Consider the following 20,077-nt stretch of genomic DNA (forward strand, 5'->3'; position numbering starts at 1 on the left):
TTCGAAGTTTTATTATTTACTGGCTCACAAAGTAATAATGTACACTGTAAAAAAGTGTGCAAGGCCGGGCTTGTGGTGGCTCACGCCTGTAATCCCAGCACTTTGGGAGGCCAAGGTGGGTGGATCACGAGGTCAGGAGATCGAGACCATCCTGGCTAACATGGTGAAACCCTGACTCTACTAAAAATACAAAAATTAACAGGGCATGGTGGTGCGCACCTGTAGTCCCAGCTACTCAGGAGGCTGAGGCAGGAGAATCACTTGAAACTGGGAAGCAGAGGTTACAGTGAGCCAAGACTGCGCCACTGCACTCCAGCCTGGCAACAGAGAGAGACTCCGTCCCAAAAAAACAAAACAAAAAAAAGTGCAAAATACAAAAAGTAGAAATAAGCACACAGAAAAATCAGTCTCGCATCTACAAGGAGGCAACAACTGTTAATATTCTAAGATACTTCCCTTAAGTCCTTTATGTATTTTTTTCCTGTACACAAGCACAACTCTATATGCGATCTTGTGCTTAGCCTTTTGATTCACATCATTTCATATTTCTCCATGATTTCACATTGTAAATATTATGTTGACTAACTGCATAGCGATTTGTGGATGCATCAAAATTTACCTAACTCTTCCTCAAACATGTGGCATGTAGGTTAAGAAGCTTGTCACTCTTGACACAAGCTATCTGAATGAGTGACAGATGGTATGGTGTGGTTAAAATAGCAGTGACTTTGCAGTCACATTTTTTGACCCATGTTTGAGATCTGGGTCAGCCACTTGTAACTTGTTTGTGTGACTTTAGGCAAACCACTTAATTTCTCTGAGCCTCAGTTCCTTTCCCGGTCTATAAAATAGGACAGGTAACTTCTACTTCACTGAGTTGTTCTAAGTCAGGAGTGGACAGACTATAGCTCAGCGGCCAATTCCAGGCCACTATCTGTTTTTGTAAAAAAAAGTCTCAAAGGCACACAGCCATCTCCATTCATTTATACATCGTGTATGGCTGCTTTTGTACCACAAGGGCAGAGCAGAGAAGCTGTGACAGAGACATGGCCTGCAAAAATATCTGGCCCTCTATAGAAAAGATTTGATGACCCCTATTCTAAATAATGGACATGAAAGTAATTCTGTAGACAGAAAAAAGCCTAACCAAATGTGAAAGATTATTCATGGCAGAGCCTACAGTAGGTGCTCATTAAACATTTGTTCTAAGGATGTGTAGCTCAATGGAGAATTTTATTCACCAGAATCCCTGCAGAATGAGTCTCTGTTTGGGAGAAGCATGAAGGAGGAGGTGATTCAGAAGAGCATCAGGATGGGGTGAGAACCCTGTGCAGAGGGACAGAAAAGGAGATTTTTAACAACTGGGAAACTACAGGGACAAGGAGAACTGTGTGAAGATGTTTAGAAGCTTTCTGGATGATGCTCTGAATAAAACTCCTGTGCAGCCCAATTAAAGTAATCTACAGTAAACATCAACATGGTTCTTTAAGACTTTCAGAGCAAGACCAGTGTTTATTTAACTTCAACTCAATGTAGGGATTGGATCATAAGGAGTATAGCTTTCAAATAGATTATCAAATGGACAGAATAAAAATAACAGCTCAGGCTGGGCATGGCAGCTCACGCCTGTAATCCCAGCTCTTTGGGAGGTCAGAGCAGGAGGATCACTTGAGCCCAGGAGTTTGAGACCAACCTGGGCAACACAGTGAGACTTCATCTTTATATTTTAAAATAAGCAAATTAATTAAATAAAAATAAAAATGTCTCTGGGCATGGTGGCTCACGCCTCTAATCCCAGCACTTTGGGAGGTTGAGGCAGGTGCATCACTTGAGGTCAGGAGTTTAAGACCAGCCTGGCCAACATGGTGAAACTCCATCTCTACTAAAAATACAAAAATTAGCTGGGCACGGTGGCATGTGCCTGTAGTCCCAGCTACTCAGGAGGCTGAGGCAGGAGAATCACTTGAACCCAGGAGGTGGAGGTTGTGATGAGCCAAGATAATGCGCCACTGCACTCCAGCCTGGGCGACAGAGCAAGACCTCCGTTTAAAAAAAAAAAAAATCAGCCCTAATATTGAATTTATAATACAAAATTTTAATTATTAGCACTCTCCCATAAAGCACAATGAATAACATCTTATTTAATAAAAAGAGGATAATATTTCGCTGAGCAGGCTGGGCACAGTGGCTCATGCCTGTAATCTCAGCCCTTTGGGAGGCCAAGGAGGGCAGATTGCTTGAGCCCAGGAGCCTGAGCAACACGGCAAAACCTCATCTCTACAAAAAATACAAAAATTAACCGGGCGTGATGGTGGGCTCCTTTAATCCCGGTTACTCAGGAGGCTGAAGCACGAGAATTACTTGAAACCGGGAGGTGGAGGTTGCTGAGCTGAGATCGTGCCATTGCGCTCCAGCCTGGGTGACAGAGCAAGACTCTGTCTTAAAAAAACAAAAAACAGGCTGAGCAAGGTGGCTCATGCCTATAATCCCAGCACTTTGGGAGGCTGAGGTAGGAGGATCACCTGAGGTCAGGAGTTCGAGACCAGCCTGGCCAACATGGCGAAACCCTGTCTCTACTAAAAATACGAAAATTAGCTGGGGTGGTGGTGCACGCCTGTGATCCCAGCTACTTGGGAGGCTGAGGCTGGAGAATCACTTGAACCTGGGAGGCGGGGGTTGCAGTGAGCTGAGATCGTGCCACTCTACTCCAGCCTGGGTGACAGAGTGAGACTCTGTCTCAAAAAAATAAACAAAAATAAATAAATAAAAACAAAAAACAATTTTAAAAAATGGTAGTAAGGTCAGACTTTTGATCATATATTTTTTTGAGTTCCCTAGTGCTATTCTGCCAATTTTTTCTATTGGACAGCTTTTTCTCCCCCATTGCTGATTTGTAAGCTCTCAAGTGAGGTCCTATAGGCAGTCTATGGACAGTATATTAAATACTGGATATTTTTGTTTATTTATTTATTGAGACAGTGTCTTGCCGTGTGGCCCAGGCTGCAGAGCAGTGGCAAGATCACAGTTCATTGCAGCCTCAAACTCCTGGACTCAAAGCAGTCGTCCCAGTTCAGCCTCCTGAGCAGCTGGGACTATAAGCATGTGCCACCAAGACCAGCTAATTAAAAAAAAATTCTTTTTGTAGAGATGGGTGTCTAACTATGTTGCCCAGGCTGGTCTTGAATTCCTGGCCTCAAGTGATCCACCTGCCTTGGCCTTCCAAAGTGCTGGGACTATAGGTGTGAGCCACCATGCCTGGATATTTTTATTGGGAGGAGGGGGTGTCTGTCAAGATTAACGAAGAGGAAGTGAAAAAGCATAACAATCATCCATGAAAACTGGCCAAGTGGTGCACACTTTTAGTTCCAGCTACTTGGGAGGCTGAGGCAGGAGGATCACTTGAGTTCAGGTCTAGCCTGCACAATACAGCAAGACCCCACCTCTAAAAAATACTATCCATGGATCCACTCCTTTGTCTGCTGAAAAAAGAAGGTCCTGCCCTGGCACACTTAGAAGTGCTCTCTCCTGCCTCTCTATAAAGATGGAGGAAGTGGAGAAGACAACTTTTTTTTTTTTTTTTTTTTTTTAAACAGAGTTTTTAGTTAAGAGAGAAAAAAGAGCAGACTGGATGTGAGGAAACAGATGGGAACAAAGAGCAAAGAGCAGAGATTTAACAAAAAGTGTTGTTGAGGGTTATGTATACCTTTAACATATTTGAAAAATATAAGGGCCAGGAGTGGTGGCTCATGCCTGTAATCCCAGCACTCTGGGAGGCCAAGGCCGGTGGATCACCTGAGGTCAAGGGTTCAAGACCAGCCTGGCCAACATGGCAAAACCCTGTCTCTACTAAAAAATACAAAAACTAGCTGGGCGTGGTGGCACACACCTGTAATCCCAGCTACTCGGGAGGCTGAGGCTGGAGAATCGCTTGAACCCTGGAGGCGAAGGTTGTAGTGAGCTGAGATTGTGCCACTGCACTCCAGCCTGGGCGACAAGAGCAAGACACTGTCTCGAGAAGAAAAAATAATAAAGAAAAATATAAGAAAAAAATGAGTTATTTTAGCATGGTGGCTCACACCTGTATTCCCAGCACTTTGGGAGGCCGAGGTGAGAGGATTGCTTGAACCCAGGACTTCGAGATCGGCCTGAGCAACATAGTGAGACCCAGTCTCTTTCAAATAAAATAAAATAGACTTCAGACCATGGTTTACTTCAAAATCTATAAACATACAATGGTTAACTAAGAATTTCTATGCCTGTGGGGGATATCTTTTAGTATAATTTCTCTTGAGTGGAATGTTAAGTTGTGTGGTAGATAAGGCTAGGCTGTTCCTGTGGTCAAATGAGCATTTACCAGTGAAATGGAGAGTTGTTTGATAAGTAGATCATCGGTCAGTATCCCTTGCTACCAATCTGGCTGTGAGAGTCCCTAAGCACCAAAAGCAAGACAAGAGCAAGACTCCATCTCAAAAAAAAAAAAAAAGAAAGAAAAAGAAAGGAAAAGAAAAAAAAGTTTAGAATTATGTATGTGTGAAAACAATGTGAAAAAAGACTTTTGTAGATTTTTGAACTACAAAAAAGACTTTTGTAGATTTTAAGAAACTCAGAAGAAAACTTTTTCTAGTGGAAAGTAAAATTATTGGATGAAATGGGAAATCCAAAACAGGGAAGTAACACTCAGACGCTGACTTACCACCTACTTTCGAGCTACTGTCCAGGAATATGAGAAGAATTCAGAGCCACATTTTTTTTCTTCCTTTTCAGAGAGGTGGGGCTTAAGATTTAGTCTGGAATTCAGATGCCTATTGGTGACTGCTCCGTGGCAGCTAAACCAAGAAAACAGCTGCTCTGCTCATTATTTCAAACCACACTAGGGTACAGAGCTTGTGCTTCGGGATGGAAACCTATGGTTATCTGCAGAGGGAGTCATGCTTTCAAGGACCTCATGTAAGTAATTCGGAATTCAATAGAGCTTTATTATTGAAATTGCAATCAGAAAAAAAGGGGGGAAAAAGGAAAATTACAAAGAGGAAGAGGAAAGCTTTGGTTTTAAATCTATCAAATCCATCATTTTTAAAGACTTTTTTACTGCTAACTCAGTTTAGTCATTCTGTGGCTGCTACTTGCTTCTCAGTTACTGTGCTTTATAAAATTCATGGTCTTTCTGCATCTACAAACTGAAAGCTGAAATTGAACTCTTTTCTCCAGATTCCTGGCACTTTCATCAGATAAAGTAGGGTTCCTTTTACTTTTTGAGATCTCTGTTTCATAAATACAGTTTATTTCCAAAACATGCAATGTTTAACTATTTTGTTTCCTTTCCTTTTGAAACATGGCATGTAGAGCTGCCTGATTTGTACTTCTTTTCCCTCAGTTATTTAACTATTGACTGATCACATGATTGGGGTGGGTGCATTTACTCCAAGTTAATTAGTATCTAAGTCAAATAAAAAGGAAATTATCATGTTTATCAATATATAAATGCGACATATAGTGTGCTATACTATAGTGTAGTTTATTAAACCTAATTTTTCATTGAGGCATATGGAAATCCAAATGTTTTAGGAAATCATCATCACAGTTCAATTAGGTGATTAAAATATATATTCAATTTAAAGATCATCTATAGTTAAGGAATGGCTTATACAAACGTGTGTGTGTGTGTGTGTGTGTGTGTGTGTTTAAAGACAGGATCTTGCTCTGTCACCCAGGCTGGATTGTAGTGGCATAATCATAGCTCACTGCAGCTTTCAACTCCTGGGCTCAAGGGATCCTCCTGCCTCAGCCTCCCAAGTAGCCAGGACTACAGACACAGACTACCATACCCGGCAAACTTTTAAATTTTTTGTAGAGACAAGGTCTTGCTATGCTGCCCAGGCTGATCTCGAACTCCTAGGCTCAAGTGATGCTCCTGGCTTGGCCTTTCAAAGTGCTGAGATTACAGGCGTTGAGCCTCTGTACCTGGCCTTATAAAAACTTTTCAATCAGATGATATTATTCCTGCAATTATTGCCAACACAGTTTACTCCTAGCTGTATCACCAGTGCATACTTTCTATTTGCCTTCTTCAATGAGAATGTATTATTTTTATTTTTTATTAGCACACTTAAATTGAAATTCAAGGTCAGACTTTCTGAGCTTCTAGCTGGAACTTGTAAGTTTTTTTCCTCGTGTCATCAATAAAATCTGCTTAGAAATGGTTGTTTCTAGTTATGAAAGTAATAGTTGCTCTACTCATCTCTCCATCCATTTTTTTTGTATAACTGACTTTAAAAATGTGGCCTGAAATAATCATTTCATTCATTTGCCTAATGTTTGGTGGTTTCTATGGCCACACAAGCTCTGAAATACTCTATATGGCCTTTAAGTTATCTTCCAAGTTACGCTGCCACTTAATAATTCAATTATCTTTTCCAATATTCCTCAATAAAACCTTTCTCCTGTCAGGCTGGTCTCCCCTGTATGCTATTCTCATGCCCATTTTATTGTCTTCAATCACATCATGTTCTCTCTTCCAGGAAATACTCTTTTAAAATGTAAAACTGATAGGGTTTTGTGGCACACTGAATGTGAGACAGAAAGTAGGTGCAGAGGTCAAGAATGCCTCCTAAGATCCTAGTAGGTGATAATACTATTCACTGAGAATTAGGACGGAAGAGAAAGCCCAGGTTTATGAGGAAGAAGAAAGCTCAATTTTGGACAAGCGGATTTGAAGTGCTTGTAGAACACATCCAAATAAAGATGTCCTATAAGTAGTTGAATATTTGGGTTTGGACTGAGAAGACTGGGATAGAAATTCACATCTAGGAATCATTTTAAATGATTGTGAAACCGGCCGGGTGTGGTGGCTCACGCCTGTAATCTCAGCACTTTGGGAGGCCGAGTCCGGCGGATCACGAGGTCAGGAGATCGAGACCATCCTGGCTAACACAGTGAAACCCCGTCTCTACTAAAAATACAAAAAAAATTAGCCGGGCATGATGGCGGGCGCCCGTAGTCCCAGCTACGCGGGAGGCTGAGGCAGGAGAATGGTGTGAACCTGGGAGGCGGAGCTTGCAGTGAGCAGAGATCGCCCCAGGGCACTCCAGCCTGGGCGACAGAGCGAGACTCCGTCTCAAGAGGAAAAAAAAAAAAAAAGAATGTGAAACCATGCAAGTGGTTGAAGTCATGCTGGAGATACACTAAAATGAGACATAAGGAAGGCTACAGAATTCTAGAAAATACTTTTATTTAGGAGTTTGAGAAAGTATGAGTCAGAGAAGTTGGAAGTAGGCAGGAAATCAGGTGTCTTGCAAGCCCAGGATGTAAAATATCTCAAGAATAAGGCAGTGACCAACAGTGTGAAAAAGAAGGGGTTAAGAGAAGAGAAGCCAGAGGGCAGAGAAGACTAGGTACATGGGCAGTTGGAAAAAGAGGGTACGTGGCCAAGAAAGCACCGCTAAATATTTAACAAAGGTGTAAGAGCCTGACACAATGGCTCACATCTCTAACCCCAGCACTTCAGTAGGTTGAGGCAGGAGGATTGCTTGAGGCCAGGAGTTCAAGATCAGCCTGGGCAACATAGCGAGACCTTAATTCTAAAAAAATTACAAAAATTAGCCGGACATGGTGGCACATGCCTGTAGTCCTAGCTACTCAGGTGGCTGAGGGGAGAGGATAGCTTGAACCTAGGAAGTTGAGGCTGCAGTGAGCCATGATCCTGCCACTGCACTCTAGCCTGGGTGATAGAGTGAGACCCTGTCACACACACACACACACACACACACACACACACACACACACACACACAAAGTACCATAGACCGAAGTACCTGGGTTTCCGCAGAATTTTATGCCCCATTAAATTTAGTGATGTCTAACAGTCATTCAGTTGTCTAAGATTTAGACAGCTATTACATGAAAAATACCATTAAAGAGTTCCAAATTGGCTGGACGCGGTGGCTCACACCTGTAATCCCAGCACTTTGGGGGGCTGAGGCGGGTGGATCACGAGGTCAGGAGTTCAAGACCAGCCTGGCCAAGATGGAGACGCTGTCTCTACCAAAACTACAAAAATTAGCCAGGTGCGGTGGCAGGTGCCTGTAATCCCAGCTACTCGGGAGGCTGAGGCAGGAGAATCACCTGAACCTAAGCCGAAATCACACCTTTGCACTCCAGCCTGGGCGACAGAGTGAGACTCTGTCTCCAAAAAAAAAAAAAAAAAGAGTTCCAAATTGGCCAAGAGTGACAGTAGAACAGAGTCAGGGGCAGAAAAATCTGGTGAAACAGGTAGGGTAAGAAATGTCATTGGGTGCTTTGGGCTAAGAGTAAGCAGTGTATTTCAAAACACGTAAAGTTTATGGAGTGTGGCCAGGCGCAGTGGCTCATGCCTGTAATCCTAGCACTCTGGGAGGCTGAGGTGGGTGGATCATCTGAGATCAGGAGTTCGAGACCAGCCTGGCCAACATGTCGAAACCCCGTCTCTACTAAAAATACAAAAATTAGCTGGGTGTGGTGGCGGGTGCCTGTAGTCCCAGCTATTTGGGAGGCTGAGGCAGAAGAATTGCTTGAACCCAGGAGGTGGAGGTTGCAGTGAGCCGAGATCGCACCACTGCACTCTGCCTGAGCCACAGAGCGAGACCTTGTCTCAAAAAAAAAAAAAAAAAAAAAAAATTTATGGAGTGCATAATGTCTAGCACAAATTTGTGTCTCCAATGTATATCTTCCTCCAGATCCTCAATCTCATGGAAATGTTCTGTAGGTGCTACAAATTCAACATATCCAAGATTAAAGCTCATTATCTTCTCACCTACTCCAGCCCATCTCCAAATCTGCTTATCTAAGTGCAGTGGTACAATCTTGGCTCACTGCAACCTCCACCTCCTGCACTCAAGTAATTCTCCTGCCTCAGCCTCCTGAGTAGCTGGGACTACAAGCGCACGCCACCATGCCCAGCTTTTTTTTTTTTTTTTGTATTTTTACTAGATGAGGTTTCACCACCACGTTGGCCAGGCTGGTCTTGAACTCCTGACCTCAGGTGATCCACCCGCCTTGGCCTCCCAAAGTGCTGGGCTTACAGATGTGAGCCACTGGGCCCGGCCCCTTCTCCACATTCTTATGATTCCAATCCTCTCATTCTCTATTTCCATTATTACCACTTTAGTTGAGGTCCTGAAATATTATTCCTAACTGGTTTCCCTTCTTCTAGTCCTTCCTCCTCTTCCCAATCCATCTTCTGTAGTTCTTTTTTTTTTTTTTTTTGAGACAGAGTCTCGCTCTGTCGCCCAGGCTGGAGTGCAATGGCGTGATCTCGGCTCACTGCAAGCTCTGCCTCCCGGGTTCACACCATTCTCCTGCCTCAGCCTCCCTAGTAGCTGGGACTACAGGGGCCCGCCACCACGCCCAGATAATTTTTTGTATTTTTAGTAGAGACAGGGTTTCACTGTGTTAGCCAGGATGGTCTCGATCTCCTGAACTCGTGATCCACCTGCCTTGGCCTCCCAAAGTGCTGGGATTACAGGCTTGAGCCACCTCACCCAGCCATCTTCTGTAGCTCTAATTAAGCAAATCTGATCATACCATTTCCCTAATTAAAAACTCTCCCGATTACAGTGAGGGAAAGTCTAACCTCCTTAGCATAACATCATGCAAGGCCCTTGCTGAACTGACCTTGCTCACATCTTGTCTGCATCTCCCAGTTACTTTCTGCCTCCACACATCTATCTCATAAGACCGCCAAATTTCCCACCTTGTTTTTAAATTCACCATGCTGTTTTATGCTTGACTTATTATAAAGATTGAGCAAGAGTGTTGTGTTACTACGATCATGAGCCTAGATGGTGGAGGATGACCGGTGCAGGCAATTGAGTAGAAGCAATTTGGCCTAGCCAGAGAGAAAAGAACAAGGATGGCTAGGAATCTTTGGTAGAAGATGTGATCCTCCTTTGACTGAATGTTTATTGACTGTGTTTCTCACATAAGGTATGATTCAAGGAACTATGAGGGAGACAAGCATACCAAACAGGGCTAACTTCAAGGAATTTATGATCTGATTTTAAAAATGTAGGTCATATATAGTGAGGTGACTAATATGACTGATTTTTCTTGGGTTCCTTATAATACATCAGATGTCTAATATTACAGTCACAAACATATACATTCAAAGATATCAGGTAATTCATCATAAGTATAACTAATAATAAGTTTGAGGTTAGGCATGGTGGCTCACGCCTGTAATCCCAGCACTTTGGGAGGCCGAGGCAGGCAGATCACCTGAGGTCAGGAGTTCGAGACCAGCCTAGACAACATGGTGAAACCCCGTCTCTAGTAAAAATACAGAAATTAGCCAGGTGTGATGGCAGGCACCTGTAGTCCCAGCTACTTGGGAGGCTGAGGCAGGAGAATCGCTTGAACCCGGGAGGTGGAGGTTTCAGTGAGCTGAGATCGTGCCACTGCACTCCAGCCTGGGCAACAGAGCGAGACTCGGTCTCAAAACAAAACGAAACAAAAAGTTTGAGATGAGTAAAGACAAGTGCTCCAGGAATTCAGAGAAGGAACAGATTATTTTGGGATAGGGTGTTCATATTAGGTTTCACAATAGAGATGGCGTTTGAAACCTGATTGGGTGTAAGCAGCAGACAAGGAAGAGCCTTCTAACTTTGAGGAATGATACAAAGGTAGAGAAAGAACTCTTTGGGGCAGAAGGATCCGGGAGGGGAATAATGTTGGTAAGATCAGCAAAAGGTCAGGACGCTTAAATTGTGGAGGACCTTAAATGACAAACTTGTTCCCCTAGGCATACTTTATCTAGCAGGGAATGGGGGACCACTGAAGTTTTTCTTAAAGACTTAACGAGATGAAAGCAGTCTTTTAAGAAGATTTAATCAGGCAATAATGTGCAAGATAGATGAAAGGAGCAAGGGAATGCAGGCAGGAAGGACAAGAAGAAATAGAGTAATCCAGGTCTTTGTTAATTCCACTTATTTATTATTAAGAGATGGGGCCTTACAATGTTGCCCAGGCTGGACTCAAACTCCTGGGCTCAAGAAATCCTCCTGTCAGGCCGGGCGTGGTGGCTCACGCCTGTAATCCCAGCACTTTGGGAGGCCGAGGTGGGCGGATCACGAGGTCAGGAGATCGAGACCATCCTGGCTAACATGGTGAAACCTGGTCTCTACTAAAAATACAAAAATTAGCCGGGCGCAGTGGCGGGCGCCTGTAGTCCCAGCTACTCGGGAGGCTGAGGTAGGAGAATGGTGTGAACCCAGGAGGCGGAGCTTGCAGTGAGCCGAGATCGCGCCACTGCAGTCCGGCCTGGGCGAAAGAGCAAGACTCCGTCTCAAAAAAAAAAAAAAAAAAAGAAAGAAATCCTCCTGTCTCAGCCTCCCAAGTAGCTGGGATTACAGGCATGCATGCACTACTGCACCCAGGTTAATAGTGGGCTTTGATGCCCGATTTTCTTGATTCTAAAACACTATTGATATAATAGTTTTTATAATAAAAAACTCTACATTAAATATTTACATTGATTATAAATATTGATTTTAGGTATATAAAATCATTAAAAAAAGCATCTCAGAATTAAGGAAATAAGATGTTAAGATCTGAACTAAGGCCAGGTGCAGTGGCTTATGTCTGTAATACCAACACTTTGGAAGGCAGAGGCAGGAGGATCACTTGAGGCCAGGAGTTCGAGACCAGCCTGGGCAACAAAGCAAAACCCGTCTCTACAAAAGTTTTGATAAATTAGCTAGGCATGGTGGCATGTGCTTTAAGTCCCAGCTACTTGGGAGGCTGGGGTCACAGGATCGCTTGAGCCCAGGAGTTTGAGGCTGCAGTGAGCCACAGCCATACCACTGCACTACAAGCTGGGCTAAAGAGCAAGACCCTGTCTCTAAGAAAACCCAACAACCGGCCGGGCGCGGTGGCTCACGCCTATAATCCCAACACTTTGGGAGGCCAAGATGGGCGGATCACCTGAGGTCAGGAGTTCAAGACCAGCTTGGCCAATATGGTGAAACCCCGTCTCTACTAAAAATACAAAAATTAGCTGGGTGTGGTGGTGGGCGCCTGTAATCCCAGATACTCAGGAAGCTGAGGCAGGAGAATCGCTTGAACCTGGGAAGCAGAGGTTGCAGTGAGCTAAGATCACACCACTGCACTCCAGCCTGGGCGACAGAGTGAGACTCCGTCTCAAAAAAAAAAAAAAAAGAAAGAAGAAAGAAAACCCAACAACATAAACTGAGATAACATTTTGAACTATTTGAAAGACTGAATGTTAAAGTCAGAGAGAGCGAAGATTAAAATATGACTCCATGATTTTGAGTCTGAATGAAAGTGTCAAGTTAGTACCATTAAAAGAAATAGCAAAATCAACAGGATAAAATGAACTTTCATATATTGAGTTTGAAGTGAGGAACTATCTAGTAGGCAATTGAACATATGGGCCTCAAGCTGGGAAGAAAGGCCAGGCTGGAGTATGTATCCCAGGAATTACCTACATGCAAGTGATAATGGAAGGCTTGAGAGTGAGCCAATTTCTGAAAGAATGAGTATGCAGAGGGGCAGGGGCAGGAGCTAATCATAAGAGAGTGTTCATGTTAAGGGGCAAGAGGAGGAGTAGGGACAAAAAACAAATAATTTGAAAGGTAGAATTATATTCATTCCAGAGTAGGGGCATGAAAAACATGAGGAGAGAGAGAGGTTGAGGCCTTATGCTCATGCTTAGGCTTTTTTTTTTTTTTTTTTTTTTTTGAGATGGAGTCTCGCTGTGTTGCCCAGGTTGGAGTGCAGTGGTAAGAACTTGGCTCATTGCAACCTCCGACTTCCAGGTTCAAGCAATTCTCCTGTCTCAGCCTCCCAAGTAGCTGGGATTACAGGCACACAGCACCACACCCAGCTAATTTTTATATTTTTAGTAGAGATAGGGTTTCGCCATGTTGGCCAGGCTGGTCTTGAACTCCTGACCTCAGGTAATCCACCCAGTTTGGCCTCCCAAAGTGCTGGGATTATAGGTGTGAGCCACCACGCCCGGCCTGTGGGCTATTCTTCAGTTCCAGGAGTTCTGGACCAGTACCTTGGCTGTTTCCTTAGCTTATGTTGGGAAATAATAAAATTTCCCCAGAAGCGTGTTACTGATATTCAGTGTTGTTGATCTTAGCTAGTTCCTTTAAAGTCCAGAAGAACATACTTCCCACATAACTTTGTTTTTGAGATGGGGGTCTCACTCTGTCCCCCAGGCTGAGATGCAGTGGCATGATCATGGCTCACTGCAGCCTCAGCCTCCCAGGCTCAGGTGATCCTCCCACCTCAGCCTCCTGAGTAGCTAGTTACTCCAGGTGCATGCCACGATACCCAGCTAATTTTCTGTATTTTCTGTAGACATTGGGTTTCACCATATTGCCCATGCTGGTCTTGAACTCCTGGGCTAAAGCAATCCACCCGACTCAGCCTCCTAAAGTGCTAGGATTATAGGTATGAACCACCACACCCGGCTTCCCACATAACTTTTAATGAGAAGTTTAGAGCATAATTGTGTTGATCCAACATTTTATAAGAGAGTCCAAGTTAAAGGCAAACTAGTTTTTAACACATTTCCAGTTCTTCTGGAATAGCTGTGCCAATTAAACTTTCTGAATTTCTATTAGTCAGGGATGACTGAGCATTCTCTGACTCACTTCATTTCCCAAGCAGCCAGATAAGAAATAATTTATTGGTCTACAATGATACTTTTTTTTTTGAGATGGGGTCTCACTCTGTTGCCCAGGCTGGAGTGCAGTGGTATGATCATGACTCACTGTGGCCTGGACCTCCCAGGCTCAGACGATCCTCCCCCTTCAGCTTCCTGGGTAGCTGGGACTACAGGCAAGCACCACCATGCCCAGCTAAATTTTTTAAATATTTTTTGTAGAGACAGGGTCTTGCCATGTTGCCTAGGCTGGTCTCGAACTCCTAGACTCAAATGATCACAAAAGTGTTGGGAAGACAGGCGTGAGCCACTGCACTCAGCCTGGTTTACAGTATGATACTTTCAATTAGCAATAATCGCACCTCGGATAAACCTCATTGGCTACGATACTGCCACTGCACAAAGCTACAGTATGATACTTTCATAGCCCATAAAGAAAAATATATATATGTAATGTTCATATATATATATATATATATATATATATATATATAGTTTGTTTGTTTGAGACAGAGTCTCGCTCTGTCGCCCAGGCTGGAGTGCAGTGGTGTGATCTCAGCTCACTGCAACCTCTGCCTCCTGCATTTAAGCAATTCTCATGCATAAGCTTCCTGAGTAGCTAGGATTACAGGCACCTGCCACCACGCCTGACTAATTTTTGTATTTTAGTAGAGATGGGGTTTCACCATGTTGGCCAGGCTGGTCTCAAACTCCTGACCTCAGGTGATCCACCTGCCTCGGCCTCCCAAAGTGTTGGGATTACAGGCATGAGCCACCGCACTCAGCCAAAAAATATATTTTAAAATCCTGAGAAAAGGCAATATTTCACAAAAACAAAGTCATTATGTTAATTTGTACCTTTCTTCTATGATTGGCAAAGGAGCATAGGGATGGCTCACCACCACAGGTGCTCTAAAAAGCTGACTGGTTAGCATGATAAACTGATTCATAATTGGGGCTACAAATAGTGATTAAATGGTCCTGAAATATAAATTTCAAAAAGATTATCTTCCAGTTATAAGTATCTTAATCAGTACATTTGTAAGTATCTTTCAGTGTTATGCTCTTGCAAAGCTTAAACTGATACAGTTCAGGATATTGCTGAATTATTTTCAGCCAATATAATCTCTTTTTTTGAGACTGAGTCTCACTCTGTTGCCCAGGCTGCAATGCAGTGGCACGATCTCAGCTCACTGTAACCTTCGCCTCCCAGGTTCAAGCAATTATCCTGCCTCAGCCTCCCGAGTAGCTGAGATTACAGGTGGAGGCCACCGCCCGGTTAATTTTCGTATTTTTTTTTTTTGAGACGGAGTCTCACTCTGTCACCCAGGCTGGTGCCATCTCGGCTCACTGCAAGCTCCGCCTCCCAGGTTCACGCCATTCTCCTGCCTCAGCCTCCCGAGTAGCTGGGACTACAGGCGCCCGCCACCACGCCCGGCTAATTTTTTGTACTTTTAGTAGAGACGGGGTTTCACTCTGTTAGCCAGGATGGTCTTGATCTCCTGACCTTGTGATCCGCCTGCCTCAGCCTCCCAAAGTGCTGGGATTACAGGCGTGAGCCACCGCGCCCAGCCTAATTTTTGTATTTTTAGTAGAGACGGGATTTCACCATGTTGACCAGGCTGGTCTCAAAGTCCTGACCTCAGGTGATCCACCTGCCTCGGCCTCCCAAACTGCTGGGATTACAGGCATGAGCCACTGCTCCTGGCCTCAACCAATATAATCTTAATCCTTACATGCTTTTCCTGGGAGAAAAGAATTGCTTTCCCCATGTAGTGTAGCCTCATAAGGCTATTCTGCAACAGGAGCAATTTTCTTTTCTGGGGAGGCTATAAACAATCTGGCGTATGCAGTGATATCTGGTTTGTAAGGTGTGTTTTACCTCTGTATACTCTAGAGTAGGGGGTCCCCAACCCCTGGGCCATGGACTGGTACTGGCTAGTGTCTTGTTAAGAACTGGGCCGCAGGCCAGGTCGGGCGCGGTGGCTTATGCCTGTAATCGCAACACTTTGGGAGGCTGAGGTGGGTGGATCACTTGAGGTCAGGAGTTCTCGACCAGCCTGGCCAACATGATGAAACCCCGTCTCTACTAAAAATACAAAAATTAGCCAGACCGCATGCCTGTAATCCCAGCTACTCGGGAGGCTGAGGCAGGAGAATCACTTGAACTCGGGAGGTGGAGCTTACAGTGAGCCAAGAAGCCAAGATTGCGCCACTGCACTCCAGCCTGGGTGACAGAGTGAGACTCCGTCTCAAAAAAAAAAAAAAAAAAAAAAGAACTGGGCCGCATAATAGGAGATAAGTGGCAGGCAAGCAAGCATTACCGTCTACATTCCTCCTCCTGTCAGAACAGTGGTGGCATCAGATTCTCATAGAAGCACGAATCCTACTGTGAACTGCGCATGCTAGGGACCTAGGTTGAACGCTCCTTATGAGAATTTAATGCCTGATGATCTCAGGTGGAACAGTTTCATCCTGAAACCATCCCCACCCCCACTTCCCATGGAAAAATTGTCTTCCAGGAAACCAGTCCCTGGTGCCAAAAAGACTGGGGACCGCTGCCCTAGAGACTCTGGTAATTAAAAGTGTTGTGGCTGAGATACAGTATGGGGTGAGATACTTACCAGCTAGGGAAAGATATTTACTAAACAGGAATATCCAGCTTAATATGGTGATGAATTGCTCAGTTTATTCCACCTCTTGTTGATTTCTTCATGATATTGGCTTAGGGCAGAGATGGCACATACATGGCAACATCCTTGACTCCCTTCCATCTCCCTAGAAAACAACATGGCAGACATCACAATGTTACCGGGGGTCCTTGCTCCCAGAGCTCCCAACATGGTGGCAGGTCGCTTCCAAGATGGCGGCAAGCCTCTCGTTCTCTGACCTGGGGTTCTTGGCTCCACGGATTCCAAGGAATGGAATCTTGGGCCATGCGGTGAATGTTATAGCTCTATTGGAAGACGTGGGTCATGGAAGAGAACCGTGGAACCCAGCGACTAGTGTTCATCTCAATTAGGACGAACCCAGGCACTTAGCCGTGCAGGAACAACGGCAAGCCTTCAGCCCGATCAGGAGCAGCAGTGGGCGCCTCGCTGGATCAGGAGCACAGCAGACACTCTGCCAGATCCGGAGTGGTGGAAGTCAGCGGCGGGTCTGCGACTGCAGCAAACAGCAGTGGTGGACAACGAGTGAAAGCTTAGCTCGAGCGGTAACAAACACGGTACAAACACGGACCAGAAGAATATGCAGTTACAAGATTTAATAGAGTGAAAACACAGCTCCCATACAAAGGGAGGGGACCCAAAGAGGGTAGCAGTTGCCGGCTGGAATGCCTGGCTTTATATCCTGATCATTGTCCCTCCCACTGTGCTCCCAGGCAATAGATGATTGGTTATTTCTTTACCTCCTGTTTTTGTCTAATTGGCATTTTAGTGAGCTCTCTTTACTACCTGATTGGTCGGGTGTGAGCTAAGTTGCAAGCCCCATGTTTAAAGGTGGATGCCTTCACCTTCCTAACTAGGCCTAGGGATTCTTAGTCGGCCTAGAAAATCCAGCTAGTCCTGTCTCTCAATGGTACATACTCTTTTCCAGTAAACTCTAGCCCCAGAGTCATTTTTGACACAGTTCTCCAGGCAGCCACCATCAATCGGTTGGAAGTGGGGATCGAAATAAGGTTGGGGATTCTCCCTGGCTCACAGTTTTACTGTTAGTATCTTCTGAATGCAAGGAACAGGGCATCTTTTTTAAAAAGAGGATTTAGGCCGGGCACGGTGGCTCATGCCTGTAATCCTAGCATTTTGGTAGGCCAAGGCAGGCGGATTGCCTGAGCTCAGGAGTTGGAGACCAGCCTGGGCAACATGACGAAACCCCATCTCTATAAAAAATACAGAAAACCTTAGCCGGGCATCGTGGTGCCTGCCTGTAGTCTCAATTACTTGGGAAGCTGAGGCACAAAAATTACTTGAACCTGGGAGGTGGAGGTTGCAGTGAGCCAAGATAGCACCACTGCACTCCAGCCTGGGTGACAGAGTGAGACTCTGTCTCCAAAAAAAACATAATAAAATAAATAAATAAATAAAAAGATGATTTAAGGACACATGTAGATTAAAATCAGAAAGTTGTTCAGGATTCAAGTCAAGTCAGGGCCTGGATTCTCTCCCTATGGCCTCCCTGTACTACCTCTCACAGCATATCTGTGACTATGTTTTTAAGGTGCCCCATTTTCCTTTCATTTCCAACTGGCCAATCCTCTCCGTATTCCCCAGTCCAAATGTTTCAGAGAGCTACTTTAACATGCACATTAGCTAATTACCATTGTCACTATTAGCTAGCCACAGGCTGGTGCCAGGTTTTTTCATGGGTAATGAATAGGCAGCTCTTAAGGAGGCAGCCTATGGGCACAGGTGATATTTTCTCTTTTTAATTTAGTGACGGTTTTTACTTTATGAAAATTTGAAATTCAACTGTGCTGCTTAGGTATTTATTAACACTTCAATAAAAACTTTAACAAAAATTTGTGCCAAATAATGTCCTTTTCTTTTTTGAAAGCCTCACTAAACTAATACATCAGGAGAATGCCATAGAGATTAGACCTTGATTTCAAAGAAGATGTCTTTTAAAATCTCTTAAGACCTTGATGTGAGCCATTCAGAGAGATGTGGGCTGGATACTAGAAGAGTTATGTGAACTCTTAACTAATGGAACAACTTAACCAAAAAATGATGACTGTAGGTCGGGCGCGGCGGCTCACACCTGTAATCCGGGCCCTGGCCGAGGCGGGCAGATCATTTGAGGTCAGAATTTTGAGACCAGCCTGGCCAACATGGTGAAACCCTGTCTCTACTAAAAATACAAAAATTAGCCGGGCGTGGTGACACATGTCTGTAATCCCAGCTCCTCGGGAGGCTGAGGCAGGAGAATCGCTTGAACCCGGGAGGCAGAGGTTGCAGTGAGCCGAGATGACGCCATTGCACTCCAGCCTGGGCAACAGAGTGAAACCCTGTCTCAAAAAAAAAAAAAGTGATGGCTGAGATGAACCTTGAGATAGGTTTCTGTTATAAAGTGCAATGCTCTAGTTAGTATAGAGAGGAAACACTGGGTGGTAGTAGCTAAGCAAGTGGGATCAAGGGCTGGGCTCTTCTGTTTAACAGCTGTGCAACCTCAGGCAATTTCGCCTTCTGTATTTTGATCTTTTTGTCTGTAAAGTAGGGGGTATATACAGAATTTACATCTTAATGTTGTTATGAGTACTGATGAATATAGATACAATGTTTAGAATAGTTTAGGCTATTTTAGTTTAGAAATGTTTAGGCTACGAAATACACGGGTAGAATTTACAGAGAGGCAGAGTACTTTAAAATAATTAACTCACCAAATAACATAAGACAAGTCTGTTACAAGAAATGTTCCCAAAGTGGCCAGGTGAGCATCTGTCAGGGGTGCTGTAGGAAGGTCTCCCACTCTGATGAGAAGGTTAGATTAGAGGATCTCTTAAAGCCTAGGAGTCATTGATAGCCTAGTTATGCCCTGAATGCTTGAAGTTATATTTATGCTTATGGAGTAATCTCTAGAAAAATCTGATTTTATTACACTACAAAGCCATAAGTAATTTTTTTGCAACTTGTAGAGTTCTCAGACTAAAGTCAAATGAAACCAAATCATACAAACCAAACTTAACTAGTGACGATTTTTGGTATGTCAATTCACAATGTTAAACAGTAAAGTAACAGAAATCCAGAAATGTAATATTATTTACCCATAGGAAAGTGATCTCAAAAAGCCAAGAGAAAATGCCTCCTAAGGGGCCTTGCTGCAATTTGATCTCAAGAAAGCAGAGAAGAAAATTCTAAAAAGATTATTTCATTTAAGGTTAAATCATTACGGAAATATAAAATTCTCAATGTTGGTCAAACACAAAACTTGCAGGTGGCTTAGAAAGTGCATACAATTCTCAAAATGTATTCCCTACCGTTAAAGGTATTTATATTTATAGTTACATTTTTCTAGCTATATTAAGCATTATTTTTAAAACACATTACAGTAAAATACACATAAAAGGTACATATATATTACGTATATAATTTGAGTTTTTACAAACTAAACACACCTATGTAATCAGCACCCAGATTTTAAATTGTTTTTGAAGTTAATTTTTCTTACCTTTCAGGAAGAAAAATTTAACGTTCTATTCTGCATATTTGGAGGTACACTATGTAACTTTAAAAGCAACATACCCATCTTGACTTCAAGTGACTTTCTTTTTTTTTTTTTTTGAGATTGAGTCTCACTCTGTTGCCCAGGCTGGAGTGCAGTGGCGCGATCTCCGCTCACTGCAAGCTCCGCCTCCCGGGTTCACGCCATTCTCCTGCCTCAGCCTCCCAAGTAGCTGGGACTACAGGCGCCTGCC

At 43.8% G+C, this 20,077-nt stretch overlaps 2 protein-coding genes and 1 non-coding gene across 6 annotated transcripts in view; 1 reads left to right on the top strand and 2 right to left on the bottom strand.

Moving 5' to 3' along the window:
- The window catches only part of CLTA (clathrin light chain A), a 112,327-nt gene that overhangs the window by 21,518 nt on the left and 70,732 nt on the right, over positions 1–20,077 (bottom strand). For all 3 annotated transcript variants that reach the window (XR_008668631.2, XM_063696257.1, XM_055351574.2), the window contains exon 5: positions 16,290–16,443. Coding sequence is in view for 2 of the 3 variants with exons in the window: in XM_063696257.1 (XP_063552327.1) it covers positions 16,329–16,443 (115 nt within the window). In the remaining variant the exon portion in view is untranslated. The remainder of the gene's footprint in view (positions 1–16,289; positions 16,444–20,077) is intronic.
- The window catches only part of GNE (glucosamine (UDP-N-acetyl)-2-epimerase/N-acetylmannosamine kinase), a 62,231-nt gene continuing 47,029 nt past the window's right edge, over positions 4,876–20,077 (top strand). For both annotated transcript variants that reach the window (XM_019033515.3, XM_055351572.2), the window contains exon 1: positions 4,876–4,947. In XM_019033515.3, the coding sequence (XP_018889060.1) occupies positions 4,897–4,947 (51 nt within the window). In that variant the 5' untranslated portion in view covers positions 4,876–4,896. The remainder of the gene's footprint in view (positions 4,948–20,077) is intronic.
- LOC115935939 (U4 spliceosomal RNA) lies at positions 13,933–14,072 on the bottom strand. Its single transcript, XR_004071523.1, has one exon. It is a non-coding gene; the product is annotated as a U4 spliceosomal RNA (small nuclear RNA).

The sequence above is a fragment of the Gorilla gorilla genome, chromosome 13, assembly GCF_029281585.2.
Source record: "Gorilla gorilla gorilla isolate KB3781 chromosome 13, NHGRI_mGorGor1-v2.1_pri, whole genome shotgun sequence".
NCBI classification, from domain to species: domain Eukaryota; kingdom Metazoa; phylum Chordata; class Mammalia; order Primates; family Hominidae; genus Gorilla; species Gorilla gorilla.